The sequence below is a fragment of the Phaenicophaeus curvirostris genome, chromosome 1 (genome assembly GCF_032191515.1).
Source record: "Phaenicophaeus curvirostris isolate KB17595 chromosome 1, BPBGC_Pcur_1.0, whole genome shotgun sequence".
Lineage (NCBI taxonomy): Eukaryota > Metazoa > Chordata > Aves > Cuculiformes > Cuculidae > Phaenicophaeus > Phaenicophaeus curvirostris.
In genome coordinates, this window is record NC_091392.1 from 48123600 (window position 1) to 48146738 (window position 23139).

Consider the following 23139-nt stretch of genomic DNA (forward strand, 5'->3'; position numbering starts at 1 on the left):
AGGAATAGGAATAAATCTCATCACAGCAAAGCAGCAGAATAGGCAATTTCTGATGAGAAACTTGAATTACTGAAAACATTGGGTATCTGCAGTTCTTTGTCGTAGAACTTAAGCTTATCTTTCCTTTGAAGTACTTTTTCTGCACTGATTCACCTCCATCTGGACTGAACAGAAATCTTGAAAGGTAAGGTATATTTCTGCGTAACTTTTGAGTGCACACTGCTATAACCACCTCTTTTACATAAAACTTTCCTTCCTCGCTCTGTACTTTTGGGTTTCCAGTATGACTTCACATTTCTTACATAATTATCCAGTTTCTAAAGTGAAAAAGCCTTGAGCACCTTAATAGTGTTTAAAGTTAGATGTGCAGGCTTTTGCCACAGGTGAACCAGGACTAAAATTCTGTATTGCCAAAATCAAAAGTATTATATTTGCATGAGTAAAGTATTTAATGACATAAAAATTGTTCTAAAAAACAATACTCCTGAAATCCAGTTTGTTGGTCACAGAAAACTTGCTACTTTTGTCCATCTGCAAAACGTAGCTAAATCTGTAGTGTGCTTAACAAGTGTGTTATCCTTTAATATGTCTCTCTAACGAAATTGTAATTATCCAGTTTAACAGAAAACTCAACATCTGTCCAGGTAATACACCACATATAATTTTTCAGCTACAAGCTTATAAGTTCCTATTTACATTCTGCTGTAAATCTAAGAATTATGGGGTTTAATTTTATAATATAAACTTTATAATAGTGCTGCAGTACAGGTAGGAAAAATGACCCTCTTTAGAAACACATCAGACACCATTGCTGTCTACAGTAGTATTTAATAGGCTACTACTAATGTGTAGGGTCTTCTGTGTCTTGAAAGCAAATCAACACAAGGCTTCTACAGCACATGAAATGCATGGAAGGTGCAGCAGTGCTGTAGATTTGAATCCAGGTACACACCTCAGCTGGATAATTCCTTCATGGATTTTCCTTACACTTTCTTTGGTAGTTATTGAGGTAAGCACTAAAAGATGATTTTGTCATTTATTTTATTATAGGATCCCTCTGCCTAGGGCTTTAAGCACCTTATACAAATGTTTAATAAAATGTTTAATATAACATTTCATTTCATATTAAAGAACTGGCAGATCATCTGGTTTTATATTGGTCTTGATTGTTTCCTATGTGGTCTGGAACAAGATGTTTATGAATATTTTGTCCCTCCTTTAAACTGCGCAAAACTATAATGTTTGTGAAGCTTTTTGACCTCTCACAACTGAAAGGCTATAGAAATACAAAGTATGTGTTACTAATTCAGAGAGACAGAATACCCTCAGTACTTAAGCTGCGTCTTCATAACTGATGCTCCTGCCTCTAGATGCATGTAGCATCCAGCTGTAATGTTGCACTAATAGTGCCTTTATACCATAATTTTAGAATTCAGGTTGCATTTGATATTTCACTTTTAGCTATTCCATACCTAAAAAAGTGAAATAAAGTTGTTACGTAGTTGATTTAAAAGGCATTTTGCATGCTTCACTAGACTTTATATAATGGATTATAAATTTAAGAATATATAACCATAGAGGAGTTGTGAAAGCTATTTTACTGCACTTCCCTAGTCAGATCTGAATTTAGTACATATGCAGTAACCTCTATTGTACCTCTAATCTTAATCAACTGAAACAAATACAAATGAAGACTAGATTCAAAAATGGATGAAGTGAAGAGCTGACTACTTTATTTCTTCTATCAGAACTACCAGGAGCGTATCAGTATTTATCATATGATGTGACTGAAATGAACACACTTATAACTGGAAATATGAATTGTATCACATACATCCATGCATCTAATAGCAGTTTAAACTGTACAGGCTTAGGCAACTAAAACAAAATATACTAGCATGGACAGTGCCTTCGTCATCTGTTCTTCACTGTCATCTGCCTTTATCAGCTCAGCAAAGGCTGGCTTTGTGGCCCATGGCTTTGCTGTCTAGTAAATACCTGAGCATAATTCTTTCCCTGGTTTAAAGGAGATGCATCTACAAGGTAGAGGTAACCCAAACTTGGGCATTTTGTGAATGACCGTTCTGAAAACATTTGTCATTAATAGAAAACACCACTTCCACTTATTTCTCAGAAGCAATTAAAAATAAAAATTGACAAGCAGATATTGAATAAGGAGCAAGCAGCAAAATGAGATAAGAAAATAAATGGGTTTACGTAGTGTTTGAAAGCCAATCTCTCCTTTAATAAAAAGCAATTCTCACTGCAAGTCTGCTTTTAAAATAATAATTAGTGAGCAGATACATTCATTTGATGGTGTTAAACAACACTCGCCTTGAGCTTTTGGTTCAGATCTGCACATTGTATACTATGCATCTTCACTGACTTGCATGGCATTGCAGCATCATGCAGCTATAAAAGATTCATCACAGAATTTATGTAAGTTTCTATTTTGTTACAAAAGCATCCTGCTTTCTTTCACACGGAAAACACAGAGAATTGGAGTCACTGTAGCTTAGAGCAACTGAAAAAAAATGTTGGAAAAAGAAAGTAGGAGGAGATGTGAAGTCATGTTTTGACTGGAGTCCTGACAGGTGAAACACTACCATTCATTGATAACCCCTGGCAGAGTTACCTCAGCAAATGGCCATTGTGTAGTTTATTGCTGTTTTATTTTAGATGCAGATGAAGACATGATGAGCAACTACTTGAAAAGTCTTAGTTTAAAAGCTATTCTTGTAGACGCTGCATTTTGGTACTTGACCCACTTCTCAAGGAAGGCATAGTCTACTGTCCTATCAAAGAGACTATTTCTGAAGTGTGAGTTATATATTTCCCTATTGCTTTTCATCTTCCAGTGGGTTGAAGACTGGTCTATTTTTTGAGCCTCTACAGTGAAACAAAAATTCAGCAAGTAGTTGGGTTTGATAGTGGTTGATGCGGTTTATCTGTCAGGAAGAAATGTTTAGGAATTTTGCAAACTTTTTTCTTTTTGGAAAGTGCTGTTTTGCTAAAACCAAAACATATAGGTTTTCATTAATTTATTGTTGCAAAGGTTCTTGAAGCAGAAGAGAGTGTGGACACAACTCTTATAACACGGACATACCTTACAAAAGGATGGAGTTAAAAAACAGTAAACCAACTTCGAATCCTTGTTCTGCTTAATTCTGTAAAGATGAATAAAGACCAGTAAACATTGGTCTCCTGCATTCTCAGTGATTTCCAAACCATTACATCATTTGGAGGTGAATGCGCTTTGTTTAAATGTTTTGATGAAACTCTTGTGCCTGCAGCCAAAAATTTCTTTCCAAGCTCAGTTCATTTGATCTTGCTGACAAGAAGACAAAAAAAAAAAAAAAAAAGGATTTCCTCTGTTTGCATTTAAGTCTGAAAATTAGCGTTGAGGTGTGCTGGTTCATCTACTTTGCACTTGTGTATCCACTCCTTATATTGTCACTTTTACTTTCCTACCAATGTGTTTCTTCTTGCAGGTGTCATTCAGCAAAGCTTTTTCTACCTCTTATTCTGCCTGAGAGTTCTTCCCTTGTTCCAGTCCATCTCCACTGGTGTTTCCCAGGCATTCCAGATATTCTGCTTGTCACTGTGGAAAATCACATTTTTAGTTTGAAATTCTCTTTTCTTTGCCTTACTTGTTTTGGCTGTTTGATTTTCTTTTTTTTTTCTTCTTTTTACCTTAAGCCACCAATCTCCTTTACATCAAGCCCAAACTAAACAATTTTCTAGTTTCCACCTGTCCTTCCTCTGGACTGCATTTCAAAGTATTTTCCTTTTAAAGGACTACACCTTATGTCTTCACAAATATTTGGGCCCATTTCCAACTAAAATTAATGGGAGCCTGGCAGACCTGTAAGAATGCAGGCCTAATCACTAACAGTCTGTAGGACAATATTTTTTCTTAACACTTCATTCTATGTCTAGGTTTAGCTGTGGTTCATCCCCTTCCCATTGCTCACCCCAGCCCCCATCTCTCTTACAAATGCTTTTAAACACAGTAAAAAATTAATCGTCTTCAATCTTGAGCAGTACTTACCAGAATTCTCGAATTCTGCTAAATACCCTAGAGATAAATGTGATGAAGTTCTTTTTCTGAAACTATTTAATCTAACAGTTTAATCTACGTAGAAAAATGAGTGTAGTTTCACTCCTTCTGCACAGTCTGCCTAAACAGGTCAAACCGCTGATTTGAGTTATTACGTAGCACAAGTTACACCCACTTGCGTTGAGGCAGACATGGAAGGGTATGTGTTTTCACAGGCTAAAAGATTATGTAACTTAATGATTCTGCATCATATAAAAGTTATCTAAATCTAAAATCCAGCTATTCCTGTTCCCTTGCATAGTTTTTATTATGTCAACATAGACTATATAGTCTGCCTAGCAAGGTGATACGGAACAATGATGCAGCTTTTGACGTCAGCCCCACGGTTGTTCTCATCCACCATATGTTAGTATTAATTTCTTAATGCAGCTATGGAATATATGAGTTGGATTCCTCCTAGAGGAGCCTAACATCCCACTTTCCTTCCAGATACACTGAAAGGGCTTTGACCCCACGTGTGGACCACTCTGGTGATCCTTCCTCTATCATCCACGTTCCTTTTGCATAGTCTTTTCATATCTTCACCTGCCTTACTTCTTGTGACTCTTCCCACTTGCTAAACCCTTTATTTTCTTACTACCTTAGATCTACAGTCTAGTTCAATCTCTTTTATTTCCCTGCTGTGTAAAATGCTTTCCACCTCTCAGAAATCCACTAACGGCATTACTTGTTCATCTGGAAGTGACAAAGGTATCACAAAAGCAATATGATAACTCTGTGACAAGGCCAGGAGGTTGCTAACTTCATGACTGCTACCAAATACTAGAGGATCAGTGAGCAATAATGTATTAAGTTTAAAGCAGGTGGTCTTCTCAAAGAACCAAACACTCTAGACGATGTGTCTTGGTCTGGGCACTGGATTGTAATATGGATCCCCTCAACACTCTCTCTGTTTCACAAAACTCAAAAGGACCAAAGGACAGAGTAATTGCACTGATTTAACTCAGGACCACTATTCAAAGGGTTTCATGGATAGCCTTGAAGACTTTGACCCCTTTTTTTCCCACAGTGGACTGACTTGTCTATGCAAAGCTGGTTAGCCACTGATTAGTAGGAGTTGTGGGTTGCAAGACTCCACAAGGCAGTGGGTACTCTTCTGAATACAAATATGGATTTCAAAACATTGTGCAGGAATGCTAAAGGAATGGAGCCAGCTTAGTCTAAATATGATATTTTCTCCTGTAATAACCAAGTAAAAGAAAGCAGGAAAAATCAAGATCATCAAAGGGGTTCTTCTTCCTTTATTGTGATATTAACTACAAGACAAACAATACTTGTCTCTGAAGATAATTTTAATACCTTCACCTCTTTGGCTTTTAAAAACCTTTTGTCTTGCTTCTACAAGCAGTACTTCTTATCCTGTAAAAAAGACTACAGAGATTAAATCTATTATTCCATGGCCAGATCAGCATTTGCCTTTTATCCCACTAAGGAAAAAGAATAGTGTAACAAAAACAGAGCCCTCACAAACATGAATAATATTTTAAGCAGTCAAGAGAAATGGAGAGTACTATCTCAGAGATACAAAAAAAAATAAAAGATGAACAAAAGCAAAGTAGAACAGAGTATACTTCTAAAATTTGGAAGGTTTATGCTATAGAGTTATAGAATCACCAGGTTGGAAGAGACCTACTGGATCATTGAGTCCAACCATTCCTATCAAATACTAAACCATGCCCCTCAGCGCCTTGTCCACTCATGCCTTAAACACCTCCAGGGAAGGTGACTCAACCACCTCCCTGGGCAGCCTGTTATGGCAAATCTACTGAATTCTAATGTATTCTTAGGAAAAGAATGAATATAGCATAGTCATTAGCATGTTATGCAGAGTAACATGCTATTATCTTCAGTTTGTCATGCTGTCTTTAATTGTCTCACATTCCTGTCTCGTATTAAATCATATTTATTTTTCCTTCCAGACTCCATTCAGGTCATGTTTTGCATCCTCTAGATCTAGGTAAATGGTAAGAACAAAGCCTTCTCTAAATATTGGGCAGCTTAAAACTGTAAATTTTTTTTAACTTAAATTTCTCTGATTTTTCTTATTTCAAGTATGTATTTATATGGGAAACTGTGGGTAAAAGGTTTCAGGTCTATTTGTCTCAAGCAACTCTGACAATTTTTTTAACTATCAAGCTCATCAGTATTATTTATGAATGAGGAATGTGCATTTTTATAAGCAAAAATTATTTATTAAGTGTATGCATTGCAGGTATTAAATATGCATAATACTTTTTACTGATTCAAGATGGCATTTTAAGTATGTGAATTTTAAATTCACAATATTGCAAATATCTAGATGGTTGTTTATATTTAAAAAACCCCAAACTTTCGCCCATTAAAAGTACTGTGATTTTCTTTTTATTCTTGCCGGACCTAGTAAAAACAAAGGGCAACATCTAGAAAAGAGGATTTTGTAAACGTATTCACAGAATCACAGAATCACTAGGTTGGAAAAGACCCACCGGATCATTGAGTTCAACCATTCCTAGCAACCATTAAACCATGGCCCTCAGCGCCTTGTCCACCCGTGCCTTAAACACCTCCAGGGAAGGTGAATCAACCACCTCCCTGGTCAGCCTGTTCCAGTGCCCAATGACCTTTTCTGTGAAAAATTTTTTCTGATGTCCGGCCTAAACCTCTGGTCCTGTCCCCTGTCACTTGGGAGAAGAGCCCAGCTCCCTCCTCTCCACAACCTCCTTTCAGGTAGTTGTAGAGAGCAATGAGGTCTCCCCTCAGCCTCCTCTTCTCCAGGCTAAACAACCCCAGCTCTCTCAGCCGCTCTTCGTAAGGCCTGTTCTCCACCAGTGAATCTTCAAAATAAGCTAAAATATTATTTGGGCCAATGGCAGTAACTTTTGTAGACATCACTTTCAAAAGTGGGGCTACTCCTTTCAGTTTCTAAATGTAGAAAGACATCTAAGTTCAGGTTCCTTTCTTTTTCATTTTCTAATCTACTTGTAATATTTAATGCATACCAAGCAAGGATCAGGAAAATTTGTTTGTTTCATGTAATCAGAAACAGGGGAAGTTGGATGTAGGAAGCCACTTTTAATCAAAGTCTCAGAACTGAAAGAGGAGTCAAAGCCAAGGTTATTCATGTATTGATGGGTACAAATTTCATTTCTACAGCCACCTTTCTCAGGCGATGCACTGAGAGCAGTAGTCTTTTGTTTTTCTCGTTCATATACACTCCAGCAGCAGCAATATCTGTGGCTTTAAGCCAAGATGCAAGGTCTGTGGAGAAGCCAGTGGAGTAGTCTGACATGTCTCTCTAAATCAGTGCAAGTGCTACTTACCAAAGGTATGGGATCTGTTGAGGGAGCTGATGGGTCCTTAGGAGCTCCACAAACCTGCCCTCTCTTCACACTACCTTGCGCGTTAACTTTGATTGTGGTCCCACAGTTGTACAGGCCCACAGATATCTGCCAGGGCTTAATGATTCCTGCAAGAACCTTTGCTTCTCCACCAGAAATTCCAGTATCAGTCTATTGCAGATTAGAAAAGAAAGAGTAAGTAATAACTTAAGTAAAACAATTTATTGCAGTTACTGTGTATTTGAATGAATAAATTTATGGGAGTTGGTTCCACCTAAACAAGAAGCTACTTGTTAAGCCACCAATCTAACTAGGGTTGGTCTTGTTCTTGTTGAAGAATTTGCTTACTTAGATTTTGGCAGGAGCATCTAAGCAATGTCGTATCTGTATTATCCTTTGAAAGGTGCTCTGTTCTTAGATAGCAGCCCAGCTACTGAGCCTCTGGTTTTTAGATTTCAAATCCACATCTCACTTGGAGGTGTAATGAAAAGTTGGGAGATAAGAAGGAAGGCCAGGTATACCAAAGTCAGTCCTGCTACATTATGATTAATGTTTTGGGAGTCTCAAATTTGAATTCTCTGGTTTTTACTATCAACAAATATAGTAGAAAATAAGATAAAGCCTGTTCACCCTTGTCTACAGCACCTGGTCCAAATTTTGGGTCTAACTGCCTTAAATTCAATAGGGAAATTATCAGGTCTTAAAACTTAAGTTTTTCGCATGAATCTTTCAGCTTAAAAACTATTTCTGTTGTATGGAAAAGATCTTTTAATTCACTTTTTACTAACCCTCCGCCTCTCACAGAATGCTTAAATATTCTGTTCTGCTGCTGCTTCAAGTCCAAGCATCTAAGGTTACTGATGTTCATGAGGTGACACATCTGTACTAGCGTTTGTAAACTTCAACGAAATGTCTTCAATGAAAAAACGTTGAATATATAAATGGTACTTCGAAATTATCTTCTGTCGTGCTTTAAGTCTTGTTTATTTCATAGGCGGCTACCTCAAAATGAAAGGAGGGGGTTTGAGAAGTTGTGGAGCTTCACCTCTTTCTGTGCTTTGTTGACAAACCCTCTGATGTGTGAGAGCCCTGGTGTCCTGCTAGTAGCTTGTGTAGCTTCTTCATTTACAAAGCAGTGTTTTGGGGCCAATTCTGGCATGCCCGCAGAAAAGCTCCCAGCCGGTTTGGCCTGTTTGCATCCCAAGTTATCTTCAGGAAATGCTTCAAGTCTCTTTCTTTTAGTGTTCATGAACACACTGGTACAAGATCTTATCATCTCCGAAGAACGGTTTGAAAGAAAACACGCTGTCAGAGGGACATCCTGCCTGACTTTCAAAAAATACAATTACTTAGACGAAACTTAACTCTGCTTTAGCTTATAGGAGAAAATATTGCACTTTCTGTAACTGTGCCTACTTCTTGTATCAGAGCCGCGGGCGGGCGGGGGACGCAGCCCCCTCCCAAGTCCATAAAAAGCTCCGCTCGGGAGAGAGCGGCGGGAGCGCTCCCGGGGAGGGGCAGGATGCAGGATGCTGGATGCAGGATGCTGGATGCTGGATGCAGGGGGAACAGGGGGTGCACGGGGAGGAGGTACATAGGGAGGAGGAGGAGGTGCATAGGGAGGAGGAGGAGGTGCATGAGGAGGAGGAGGGGCAGGGAGAGGAGGAGGAGGGGCATGAGGAAGAGGAGGAGGGGCATGAAGAAGAGGTGGTGGTGGTGCGTGAGGAGATGCATGCGGAAGAGGAGGAGGGGGTTGGTGCATGAGGAGATGCATGAGAAGGAGAAGGAAGAGGAGGAGGGGGGATGGTGGTCGTGCAGGAGGAGGAGGAGGTGTTGCAGGAGGAGGAGGGAGTGGTGCAGGAGGAGGACGAGGTGGTACAGGAGGTGGTGCAGGAGGAGGAGGTAGTGGTGCAGGAGGAGGACAAGGTGGTACAGGAGGAGGTGCAGGAAGAGGGGGAGGTGCAGGAGGAGGAGGTGCTGCTGCAGGAGGAGGAGCAGGAGAAGGAGGTGGTAGCAGTAGTGTCACTGATGTCCTGTGCCTTGTGCTTCCCCACCAGGTATTCTCCATCTGACTTCCCATGTCCTATTCCGATGAGGATTTCTTCAAAGAATGCCTCAAGATGATGGTCATTATTGTCGTCCTGAACTTGCTCATTGTAATTTCTCTGGCTTTCTGGGTCTTGTCCATGACAGCGAGTACATACTATGGTGAGTGCAATGGACAGAGGCGTGGGAGACGCTGGCAAGGCTTGGTGAGAGCTAAGCCGAGCCACCTCCAGGCAGTCGTCCCAGCAGGCTTGATGGAGAGCTGGAAGAAGGGAGTGCACAGCCCCTTCCATCCTCTTTAGGGCTGAAAACCTCAGTCCTGACAATACCCTGTTAGTGGGTAACAGCTACTGTACCCTTCTTTGCAGCTCTGCCCAGAAATCCACTTGAATTTGAAATCCTTTGTGATTTATCTCCGTAAAAGAAAACAAGATAAAAATGAAAAAGTGAAAAGAGTGAGCTGATAGAGGCCTTCAGCAGGGGAAGCAGTGACAGCATGGAAGGAGTGTGTGAGCCTTCAAAACCATTTTAAGAGTGCACTTACAGGCTTTGAACGGAGCATGTGAGAAGAATTCCCTGGTCAAGGTAGAGAGAAATGGGAAATGGTACAAGAAGAAATGTAGGCATAGAGTCTCTAGCATGGGTGTACGCAGTCAGCTGTGTTCTCTTCAGGCAATGCGGGCAGGCTGTGAGTTAGTTGTGTGTACTTGCAGCAGTGCTGCTACCTGTCATTTCAGTTCTAGGACCATGTTTACAGCTATGTACAAAAGTGGCAGCATTGCCTTCAGCGTTAGTTCAAGCCTACAAGAATTTAACTGCTTTTCCAAGACAGGTAAAGACCTGTCCTCAAGACCTCAGCCAGTCTCATGCAGGAGAAGCTCCAGTGTCTTTGCAGTGTTGCTGTTGCTGCAAGTGCTTCGAGATGTGTTGTGAACCCCTCGGACTGACTATTGTCACCACGGATCCAGAAGGAACTAGAATAAATATCCCACTGGCATAAGCTGACCTTTGCAGTGGGAATTGGGTGTCTTTGATCAGTGTTTTTCAGTGCTTTCAGTTTTAGTAGTCTTTGTACAGCATTATATTTGTGTTATTTTGACACATTGGTTTGCAGTGAGATGCCAGACATGCAGAAGATATGCAGAAGCAGGCTTAGCAACCAAGTTTTGTTTCACTTGGAGCTCGCGAAGCTTGATTTCAACACCTTTCTATTTGTGCATGTCTGCTCTCTAATAGGTATAAATCTCTTGAGTTCTACCTGTCATTAGAGTATTCCAGTCCTTGCTATCTAATGTGATTTAGAATTGATAGCTTGGAGTGGAATGGCCTGATATGAGGTGAATCATGATACGGACTGATACAAAGGAAGACATTGCAGACAAATCTTCATTTTTGTAGAGACTGATTATGGAACAAGGCAGACATACAGCTTTGTTATCTGTTTGCCTGAGACCTTGGCTTGAGATGGATGAAGAATATAATAGAAGCGCGTTTAATGAAGTAAGAGAGAGAACTTAAATAATTTCAGGATATAAAAGCGGTGCAATTCAGTTCTTAACCATAAATAGGAAAAAATACTGCAAACATACCTTTATTAATTAACTGTTCGTAGTAATACTTAATCATCAGAGACCAAGATGTTGGTAAAATGGAAGAGTTAAAGAATCCATAATAAATCAATGATGTGTTCTGTGTTAACTACTTACATTTAGTAGTAATTTAGTATCAGTACTTTGGGTTTTTTTCCACAAAGAAAACAAAAAAAGTTCAGTTTAAAAGTGACCTTAAGAAGGTGAAAGTTCTGTTTGATTAGCAATACCAGACTACAGCACTGGAGATGTTTTCATATGCAGCCAGCGGTGCTTTTCTTTTGAGTTTTTTGAGTCAACCCTTGGCATGCAGAAGAGAAGTTTTCATCTTGTAAATCTTTGTGCTTGCAGCGAGAAGTGTTTTACTGTGAAATATTTATCCTGCTTTGCACCAGGGAAACCATGTATCTGCAGAGCTGCAGGTACTCTTGACGCAGATGTTCTTGTTGAACACCATGGTGTTTAGCTTTACAGCAAGAGAAGCTGCTGTGCCTGTGTGAGATCCTTCTTCTGTGAGGTTGACACCCACTTCAGCACTAGACTTGTTATGTCATATATTTGTATAGCAGATGTGATAAATAACTTTTCATTATTTGGGTCTTTTTAGTTCAAGAGCTATATTAATGATTAGCTTTACTTTCTAAAGATTTGTGGGTCTTTTAAACAAAAACTGTCACTTGAAATGTTAGTGAGATAGTCAACAGCTTAAAGGATATTTTTGAGAGCTTTACATCAATTTTGAAGGGATTGAGAGGGCTAATGTTTTATAAAGCAGACATGCCATTTTCCCCTGGTCAGCTGGCTTAATTGTGTCAGAATAAGTAGTGTAGTTCAGGATATAATCAGCAGCTTTCTTGTCTCTGTGACTGCAAAGATGGAAGACTTATAAACTGTAGTATGAAAAAACAGTTTCTTCTCAGACTTTTAAATTTTGGTGTTCTTTTAGATGTAATTTTGGCATCTTACGCAATTAAATTTGTATGTTCCAATTCGAAGTCAAAATGAGGTGAAAGAACATAAAGGCTGTAAGAATCTTACTGCTAAGACAGTAATTTATTGAGTCAGGTAATAATATACCTTTTAACTGGACAATAAAAACTCCTTTATTAAGTGCTTTTATTTTAGTAAGTGCTCTGGAATTTTAGAAACAAATATGTTGAGGGCTTTGATGATAAATTATCTCATTGGACGTTGCTATGGACGCTGGTGCTTTATGGAATGGTGTGGAATTACGACAGCTGTTCTGCAAGCTTGTTTAAATTAGGATCATAGAGACTTGAATGACCAAGCAAAAGGAACAAACTGGAAACTCAAAGTGCTTTTTAAAGTCGGTGTAGATATTTTGATGAGAAAAAAAGCTTGATTTTTTTGTTTGTTTGTTTTCAGTTTTACTTGTCAAAGTAAATCATATGTAGCTTTGAAACCCACCATTTTTTTTGTTGTTGTTTGGGAGTAGTTTAAATGGTCTGTCTTGGCAGTTTAAATGTAAGACTTGTTAGTGAAGAATATAGTGAAAAGCAATTATTTCTTGTAAAAGGTTTTGGGGTTGACAAATTCTCAGTTAAATACTTCAAAATAATTTACGTTTATTTTAGGTACAGCAAGGAGGATAAGCCATTTTGCATATGTGTCAATACTAGACCTGAAATGTCTTATTTCTCATTGGTTCCCAAAAAAACAGTGCCCTTTCCAAATACGGAAGCTTTGATTATGTGTGATTGTCTTTATGTGAAAGCAAGGATTTAAACTATGCTCTGTATTGCAATTGTTAGCTCTGCAGTAAAACCAAGAAGCTTCAATTGAATATTTGAATAGCTGTAACTCGGGAAGCTCAGTTTGAATAAATTATGTTAATGAGAAAGCAAAGTAAAGATGAAGCTCAGAGCTGTCCAGTTAATTTTGCCAGCTCTAAATTCACATGTACCGTTCACTTAGCAAATATATAAACCTATAATCCCTACTCATGTGAAATCACAAGGCAAGACTTGAATAACGTGGGGTTTTTGCAGCTGCTGTCAGAAAACAAACATCAGTTGAAAGGATTCTGTCACTAAGTTGGGCACATTAACTCAGAAAAGGAAGGGTATCTACTAATTAAGTATCTGTCTTCAATCTATGCTGAATATACTATGGCATAAAATATAATTTCTCATGCAAACATGTGCAAGGATGACAAGGGTGATCAGAGCAGGTAGCAGCATCCATCTGAAGAGGACTTAAGTACATAAAAATATTTTAGCATAGAAAGGGGACATCTGTGTAAGTCATGAACGGGAGGAAGAATGTGAATAGGAAGTTATTATTCATTTGGTCATAAAATTTAGCGGATGTCTGATGGAACTTGAGGCAGCCGGATCTTTGGCTTTTTGAAAGGCTTTTTTTCAGTGCTTCTAAACCCAGAATTCAGTTCTGTGGGTGGTTGTTGAGATGGAAATTATAATTGTTTTTAAAAATGGATTGGGCAAATATATGGGGAATTTTAGGAATGTTAACATAAAAGTTCCCAGTGAACCAAGGAAGATCAGTCTTTATCTGTTCCTTATACTCTTCCCTTGTGCACGTGCAGCTCACCACTGCCAGATGGGATTCTGAGCCAGGCAGATGTTTGACTTGATCTAGTTTGAAAATTCTTGTGTTTTCAACCAAGTATAGCATGGAAATAATCAGAAAGGTTTGGATAACAACTGAAGGGGAATATTTCTTTTCTTTTGTTAAAACTGTAAAAGAAGGCCAAGCACCTAAAATTCCTTTTGGTTGACTGTAAATTACCAGTAATGCTGCAATTAAACTGATGATTCATTCACAGATGAACAGAATCAAATAAATATATATGAACTGCAAGACTTCATGCTAGTTTTATTAAATGACAACAAGTATCACCGTAGCTCAACTAAAAAATGTATTTTAGAATGTGTCTGTTTTCCAAACTAGAATAGCAAGGGTACGGTAGTAATAGTAAAGCTATAGCAACACAGCCATTAGCTAGCTTATATACATTATTATAGCAATTAGCTAGCTAGCTTCTCTCTATATAGACATGAAATGACTTCTGAAGTACCCTGTCAGCCAAGTAGCAGCAATCCTTCCAGGAACATACTGTAAAATCCTGATTGAAGGCATGAACAATGAAGTGACAATATTAAGCACATCCCAGGAATAATTCAGAATACATAGATGATGAATAAAAGAGATGAAAAAGTTGCTTGCTTTTCATAGCCAAGGGCTACTAGGCTGAAACTATCAATAAACAAGAATGACTTTTCCTAAAAACATTTGTGTTTGGGATGCCTTCAAAAACAAGGTAAAGCTTCTGCTATTTTGTACCAGGTTTCCTTCTGTTACAGTGCTAATTAGTGACCACAGACAGTGTTGTTCATTCCCTTTATTGTTGCCATCTTTTCTGAAATGTCATCAAAAAAAGAATTGTAGTAGTAGTAATAATAATATTTCATATTTGTTCCTATAGTTACCAAAGAATCAGTTATAACTTGATTTATGAGGGAAGCTCTTATACTAGTTTATTTACTTAAGATGCTTAAAGATGCTCCACAGTCTCTGTACATGAGAGGAATGCTTATGATTTGTTCTGGAATTTTAGATGAATTTTATTCATAGTTGAAACTGAATTGTACATACCTTACTGTGGCTGTATGGGTTTTTTTTTCTAAAATCTGAACTTACCTGTTCTATTCCAATCAGGTTTCAGGTGGTCTTTAACATTTTGAATGTTAATGTTCAGAATTTATAAATCCTTTTTAGAATGGAAGATATAACTGTTTATTTCTCGTCACATTTGCTGTGGTTTAGTAATTAATTTTAACTTATGAAATGTATTTTCTCTTTTTCTGTGAAAGCTGAATACAAAAATTTAGTAGATTATTGCACGTATTTGGGTCTTCCATTCATAAGAATATTTTTCTTCTGAAAAGTAAAAAGTTTTAATCTCTGTTAAGATGAGATTTTAAATACATACTGGAAAATCATGACTTTTCAGATACAAAGGCATTAAAAAGTATTGTAAGGATCACCTATAACCCTTCTGTTTGATTTATCAGATACTTTACATCCCGTTTCTCCATGGCGCTGGCTTTTTTCAGTACTTGTTCCACTAACGATTGCTATCCAAGGTCTTAAGAAGAAGAGTCTTGATTACAGTGGTGCACTGGGAGGTATGGGGTTTTTTTCTTAGATGATTAAGCTAAACATTTCGTAAAATAACTTAAGGTCCTTTTCATTGTACATCGTATTCTTATTATGATGAAAGTATAAATGTAAGGATACACACCTCGAATTCATACTGATTTTTTTTCTCATGCCTGTTTAAATAGTCACTTTAATTTTTGCTGCTGTTTGTAATTAATTTGATTGGTATTGCCATTATATTTATTTAAAACTAGGAGAATCTTTTAAACTTCAGTACAGTACGTAGTTAAACTGCATGTTTTGGTTTAACGTATGGATGGATTCGCATAGAGATAATGAAATGGCAGAGGCAGTGGTAAAGAAATGCGATGAAAGTGAACCGTGTCAGCAGCCTGCCTGCCTGGTAGGAAATCAGTGAAGATAACATGGTTCTCTGTTTTTTAATAGGCAGTTATAGGCATTTTTTGCCTCCCCAAAATAAGAAAATTAAATCTGTACTTGACTTCAAGCAAATAGCTATTTCAACAAAGCTTTTCTTGACCCCTGTGAGAAAAATCCCAACGTAGTGTACAACAGTGTTTGAGGAAATCTGATGCAGGATTTCTGAGAGAGGTGACTCACCCTTGTCTTGTGACATTTGTCTGAATTGACGGTCAGTGGAAAGAAAGAGGAGCTCAAATCCTTTCCTCCTGTGTCACTCGTTTTGAAAATCTTGTTCTGTCTCTGACTTAAGGGGAGCATTTTCTAAATTTAAAAAAGCAAACAAATAAAAAGCCCACCAAACAAAAAAACACCACAAAAATCTTTTTTTTTCTCTGCTATGTTTTTACCTTTTACCAGCTCTGCTAGCCATCTTATATTGGCATTTGCTTTAAATGCAGCCAATTTTCTTTTAGTCATGAAGAATTGTAATCTCGGCATGGGCAGTGAGAATTAGGCCTCCCCTGTGAAAGAAGAGATAACGAAGAAACACATCCAGGAGCTCAAATACTTAAGAAAATTACAGAAAGAAAAAAATGGCATAAAATTCAGAAACAGAAAAAGATAATGAAGAACACAAGGGGAAAGTAGTAGATTTTAAGATATGGAGGAGGGTTATCCAGGTTAGTTTAGAGACCTTGGGGGAGAGATTTGATTCACAAACTGAAGATAAACTTTCTGTTTGAGAGACAGACACAGCTGTATATGTGCTTCCAATACCAGTAGTCATATTCTTCAGGCAGAGTACTTAAATTTCAGTTAGATGTCTTTTGGCTTTTTTTTATATTTGCACAGCATTACTGATTTCTGGCAAGAGAAGGTCTTAAAAACCACGCACTTCAGCAGTAGCAATAAAAATAGCAATTTAGCAGTAAAATTTAAGGCAAAATGATAAAAATAACTGATTTTTTTTTCAGTCATGATGTCTGAAATACTCTCGTGGTATTAGGTGCTTCAGTAATTCTCTTATTGCATGATTGTGTTAGGTTTATCATGAAAATACACTTCATATTCAAAAGATTCAAAATACTTAATTACTTTGCAAAGCAGGTGGTGTTACATGAAGGGACTTCATGTGTTTGGTTGTTTTTTTTCTTCATAGGTTTGGTGGTTGGATTTATCCTTACAGTTGCAAATTACAGTTTCTTCACTTCTTTGTTAGTGTTTTTTGTAACTTCTTCAAAACTTACTAAATGGAAAAAAAATATAAAGAAACAGATAGATTCAGAATACAAAGAAGGTAAGACAAAACATTTTAATTCTTCCAGATGCCTTGTAGAGAATAAATACTGCATATTCCTCTTTGTTTTAAAGGGTCAGGTGGGATGTAATATCCAGAGTAAGGAACGCTGTCGTCTTGCACCTCCCCTCCACCCCATCCCTATGAACATTAGCAAACAATTTTGCTTTTGCTTCTGTTCTGTTCAATAAATTGCTATCTAGTTTCTGCTTTGAAAGCGTAGAGTTTTTTTAATTTTAACTCTATATATGTGTATTTTGCTTTTATCTTGTGCTTTTGCCTGTCGAAGTATTTTGCCTGAAAAGACTAAAATTCTGGTTTTCTCACTTTAGGTGGACAGAGGAATTGGGTGCAAGTATTCTGTAACGGTGGTGTTCCTACTGAGCTCGCTCTCTTATATATGATAGAAAATGGACCAGGTGAAATTCCAATTGACTTTTCAAAGCAATACACAGCATCATGGATGTGCTTGTCCCTTTTGGGAGCTTTGGCATGCTCTGCTGGTGATACATGGGCTTCAGAGATTGGTACTGTTATGAGTAAAAGCAAGCCAAGGTTGATAACAACCTGGGAAAAGGTTCCAGTAGGTAAGGTGTTACCTGTTTTACATATTCTTAATATTTCGCTGATCTATTTTGAATTATGCATCCAACTTGAAAAGGTGCATAAAAGCCCTGGAAAAACAAACATTAGACCTCTGGGTTTAGAAAATATTAGCAGTAATGCCTTCTCTGACATGGAATACGTGTACTTGTGTTTCTGCTGCATCTCAGTGGTGAGATGCCCTGACATAGCATCCAGGGAGCTAAAATAATTCTTAGTGAGTGCTGCCACTTATCTCTGGCATTATAAAAAGTGTTTGTGTTGCCAATAATAGAAAGAATACAAGTTATCAACTGAGTTTTTCAGATACTAGAATTTTAATCAGTAGAAGAATATATATGTTTTCAATACAGACGCTACAAAAAATTCACTTCTTAACCTAATTGCTCATTTCCTTTAATAACTTACTAAGGGTGGGTAAAGTGAACTTTCCGTCTGTCAAAACGTCTATGCAGTGGATGATCTCTACTGTAAAGCAGCGTGTCTTTTTTGAGTCTTGCTGGCATGTTGATCTGAGTTTTAGATCTTGTGGGATAGGATTTAAGTACATAGGCTTTTTTTTTTTACTCTTTATAAGTGTTCTTCAGATTTTTATTCAAAGACTCTCAAACACCTTTCTTTACGTGAATTCTGGGGTTTTTTAATGTTAAATGTGGTGGTGAAATATATCTTCGTGTGCTTCTTCAGAAAGAGGCATTGATTTAATAACATGCTTATCTCAAGCTCTGCACTTTTTTTGGAGCAAATCTCTTTTTCCTTAGCCTGCCCTGCATACCTTACAGCAGACAAATACCAGGTGACACTGAGAGGTGTGCTATCTGGTTTTGTTTAATTTAATACTAGCAAACATTTCTAGATAACTATCCTTAGACAGGACAAGTAATAGTAATAGGCTGTAATGGTACAAGTTAAGCTTCTCAGCAGCATATTGGAATTGTAAAGAAAGTTGCTGTGGTAGCAAGGCCATATGGGTCAAAGAGGGAAAAATCACTATGAACACATTTTTTTGACTTAAGGTAAAACATTTGAACCAATACAATTCTTTAAGAAAGTTTTTAAATTGGGTTCATTTGTGTTTAATTTAGGTACTAATGGAGGAGTTACTTTAGTGGGCCTGCTCTCAAGTTTGCTTGGAGGCATGGTAGTAGGTATAGCCTACTTCCTAACACAACTCATTTTTGTGACTGACCTTGAGATATCTGCTCCGCAATGGCCTATTATTGTGTTTGGTGCAGCAGCTGGCTTACTGGGATCAATTGTTGATTCATATTTGGGAGCTACGATGCAATACAGTGGTAAGATTCTTCTCTTTTTCTCTTTTTTTTCCTCTTTTTTTTTCTACCCTCTCCTAATGTAAGGTAAGAAAGGACTTGAATTTCCAAAAGGTCTGAGGACATTGTTTTTAAATGGAAAATAATACAGAATTGGCAACGCAAAGGACAAAGGGAATGAAAGTGATGAACATGATAATGAAAAGAGCTTTTTGATTTATTCATCTTGCCTTTCTGTCTTGTTGATGACCTTGGAGAATGCAATTGCTGCCCTCTTCTTTTCTATGTATATAATTGTGGTAACATTGTATAAGAGCAAGCCTGGCTTGATTTTATCCATTCACTCAGGTTAAGTTGTCCCTGCAGGAGCTCCCTTTCCAACTCTGAAGACTTAGCTATAGTCTCAGATCTAAGAATTAGATAAAAAAGGCTCCAGGAAAATGTGCACAATATTTTACAGTCTGGGTCTTTTTTCAGTACTGTTTCCTGTAAGTTAAGCTTATTACAAGTGAGCTGTGCTCTAAAAAAAAAAAAAAATCATGTTGGCTGGCTGATTCTAAATGATTTCTTTATTTATTTACTTATTGCCCTTAAGGATCATTTTCTGTGAATAAACACTACAGTTAGCCTGTTGGCTGAACTATAAATTTACCCTATGTTTAAAAATTGTTTAAAGACCGTATCTGACACTATTCTGTTTGACAGCTGATTTGCAAAGAGAACTTAAGTTTCCAGGTTTTGTTGTTGGTGTACTTGGAAGTCGAAGTCTGAATGTGCAGATGAACTGCCTGAGAGATAGAAGTCCTTCCAAACTGCCACCACAGTGAGAAGTGCAAACTGCTGTTAATGCTGTGGATTTGGCTTTCCAGCAGTTTTTATGCTCTTATTCCTTGTAGTTCCAGAAGAGTCCAAAACATAATGGAGTGTTTAACTATTTGAGTATTTTTATATAAAATATTTATGTACTAAAGAGGAAACACTTAAGCACTCAGATGATATTCCATGCTTCTAATGAGGCAGATGCATTAATAGAATGTGGTAAACCTAGGCAATACGTGCCTGCATTTATCAGCATCTGTTTCTTCTTCACTTCAGATGTTTTTCCATGGTCAGTAACTTGCTTTGTTAGTTCAGGCAGGGACAGTATGCAAGTTTCCCATTTTGTTTTACAAACTCATGAGCACTGCTGGAGTCTGTATTCTATATACATATATCTGCTGTGTTACATATATGCTGTGATAGAAATGAAATAGTGACGCTCATGTGGTGCATTAGGTTTTGAGTCCGTCTTTACCTTAACCCACTTTTCCAGTCCTTACTCAGTGTGGTCTCATGTGAAATGCTGGAATCTCTCTGCAGCACCTTGAAAAACAGTAAATAAATATGGCAGTGGTAATAAACAATTGTCTTTTTTTTGAAGACGTTGTGCTACCACTGCTTATCCCTTCTGTGGGTGTTTTCCTTATTGGTAATCTTCCTAGATTTGGTTCATGTAATAGTCTGTGATGCCTACTGCTTCTAAAAGAATGGCCTTCCCTGCCCTTACAATTATGAACTAACACTTTATTTCAATAGGTATGCAGAATTAGATTCAAATACTCCCCATGTTATCAGTCTGAAACCATACCAATTCTGTAAATAACCAAGCTAGTGAAAGGACTTACTGTTACCCTTCCTATTTGTTTGTGCTCTGAACCTACGCTTTGTTTGCAGTTGAGCTGTATATTTATAAAAAAGTTATTCCTAGTTTTCGTCTCAAGAAAACTTAAGACTTCCTAAAATATTGTAAGTGTTAAAAATTAAAGAATCTGGCTTTGAAGTTTGATTTTACTGTAGCTGTTTTGCATTACTCTAAACTGAGTTTAAATGCATGATTCAAAGGTAACAGTAACACCATCTGCATGCCTGCCAAGCAGGTTTATAATGTGAGTTTTATTTGAGGTGCTGACAATTCTTTTTGTAATAAAGCAGCAGCTCAAAATGGAATTTCCATGTTGTGGGTATTAGCAGATATTCAGAATCACTAGGTTGGAAAAGACCCACTTGATCATCGAATCCAACCATTTCTATCAACCACTAAACCATGCCCCTCAGTACTTCATCCACCAATCTTTTAAACACCTCCAGGGAAGGTGACTCAACCACCTCCCTGGGCAGCCTGTTCCAGTGCCTATGAAGCTTCATAAAGAGAGAAGTAGACCTGACAGAAGAGTAACTAACTGTTCAAAAGAAGTAACCTCTAGCATAATAAAAACATATTGCATTTATGTCCCATTCTTTGAAGCTACCACATAAACTCTAATTTAGTTTAGTCTGTTGCTGTCTTTTCTTACAGAGGTTTAACTCCATAATGGTAAATTAAATCTAGCCAGTTGTATTCATGCATTTACTGAATTTCTTTTCAGCTTGATTGACTTTGTTAAAGGAAGTCTTTCTCTTTTCCCAGGTTTCGACCAGAGTATTGGCATGGTTGTCAACCACCGAACAAAAGACTCCAAGCACATATCTGGAAAACCTATATTAGACAACAATGCAGTAAATCTTTTTTCTTCTATAATCATAGCTTTGGTGCTTCCAGGTGTGGCACGGTATTTCTGGCCCAGGGGTTGAAATGGTTTAAGGTTTTCTGCATGTGATTCGTTTATGTTCAGTCTTACTCAAAGAATCTGAAGAGATCTCTTCAAGCTCTCTTGAAGCGAGGAATCTGGAACTTTCAGAAAGCCAAAAGACTTTCTGTCTCAACTTATTAAGCCTCTAAGCTTCATATGGCAATTGGCATCTCTCAGGGCAAGGAAGGGGTTTTGTCAGTATGTTCTTGTTGCTCTTTAAATGGATGTAGATCGCTGCAGCCGAGGTGAAGCACTTCATTTATCCTGATGGAGCTGAATGGTTGGCGTCTGTTGGTGTCTCTCCGGTTCCCAGCATCAGAAGGGCAAGAAAGCAGGAAAGGGAAGTCTAGTCTATATCTATTGGTGTGATGGAACATTGTAGCTTTTGTCCATGTCAGACACAAAGTACACTGCAACTGTACGTAGGCAGCGATAACATGGGTGAAATGGGTGAATTCTGGTATTTCCCATCATCTACGCTACTGAAACTTTCATGGAAATTTTGGAGGGGGGAAGTGAGCCTTGTTGCTTACTCTGTATCCTGATCTCCACTTCCCTGAGAATAGGATTGGCATAAGTGATGCCACTACATAATATTTGAAGTAAAAGACTAAAGTAAAAACTCACTAGATCTTCCAGGAAGAATAATAAATTTGTTACCCTTTTGTGACATCTTTATTTGCAAGATAACAATAGTTATTAAGATTTTGTTAGTGCTGTGGTACTTATTAAATTATTTGAAATTAAAGAGTACAGTTGTGAATTCACATTCTTTTTTTTTTTTTTTTTAAATAGAACATATTTTTATAAGCATGGAATCATTCCAGAATGTTTAGCATACTCACTGCACTATAGTCTTTTCCAGCAGTAGAAGTGTTTCCCATTTTGGTTGGAATTGCTCTTCTAAGATGATGGCCTCGGACAAAGAAGCAACAGACTTTTATCCTCATAGTGAATGGGAAAAGTCTCCCTTATAAACCGTTTCAAAAGGGAAATTTAACTTCTGGTGCTCAGGCAGATTATTACCCATCTTCCATCACTAATTTGTGAAAGAGGTGAAAGTAATTTAGCTGGCACAGATTGTATTTAAACTTCATAGGTTCCCCTATAATAACCTGTCACTGTCAACTTTCAGAAGGCAGGGCCCATACTTTTAACTTTTAAAAACCTTTTTCTTTTTGTCTTTAGAGATGGGTGAGTATTTTGTATAAAATATCTGATTTGTTTATGAATGTCTTGTGTATGTTGCTTGTCTTAATTCACTTGAATTGTGTATTATGTCACCTTTTATGGGAGTATTAAAAAAATTTTAATACCTTCCATGTTGAGTTTACTTGTTTGAAATCTAGTCTCTATAAATCTGTAATTTATCACTGGAACTAGTTCACTGTGTTATCGAATTACACAGAGGAGACTACAAACTAGTAAAAACCTTCTGAAAGAACGAATTGCGTGGCTGTTCTCTGTTCCTCTGGAAAAGGCGCAAAATTATAAAAAGGAAATATGCACTTAAACTGTAACAAGAGGCACTCGAGATTTGTATGCATTGTTTGGATCTATGCTGCTTCTAAATAGGCACTGTAGTAGTTGTCTTCTAAAATTTTATTGATGCTGTTGTGATTTCTAGAATTATGAAGGATGCAATTTTTCTAAGATACTTTTTTCTTTCATTTAAATGCCTTATTTTTTTATTTTTTGTTTCCTGAAACAAAGTATACTTT

The 23139-nt window shown here is 37.5% G+C and overlaps 1 protein-coding gene across 5 annotated transcripts; it reads left to right on the top strand.

Moving 5' to 3' along the window:
• Positions 1 to 22726, top strand: TMEM19 (transmembrane protein 19). Of its 5 annotated transcripts, XM_069857524.1 has the most exons (8): positions 1 to 184; positions 6040 to 6084; positions 9495 to 9645; positions 15128 to 15241; positions 16798 to 16935; positions 17268 to 17522; positions 18624 to 18833; positions 21256 to 22725. In XM_069857524.1, the coding sequence occupies exons 3-8, from the start codon at positions 9516 to 9518 to the stop codon at positions 21417 to 21419; spliced, it is 1011 nt and encodes a 336-aa protein (XP_069713625.1). In that variant the 5' UTR covers positions 1 to 184; positions 6040 to 6084; positions 9495 to 9515; the 3' UTR covers positions 21420 to 22725. The 5 variants fall into 5 exon arrangements, with proteins under 5 accessions (XP_069713625.1, XP_069713635.1, XP_069713644.1 ...); XM_069857534.1 differs by lacking the exon at positions 6040 to 6084; XM_069857543.1 differs by lacking the exons at positions 1 to 184; positions 6040 to 6084 and adding an exon at positions 9254 to 9267.
• Positions 22727 to 23139: the final 413 nt, after the last annotated feature.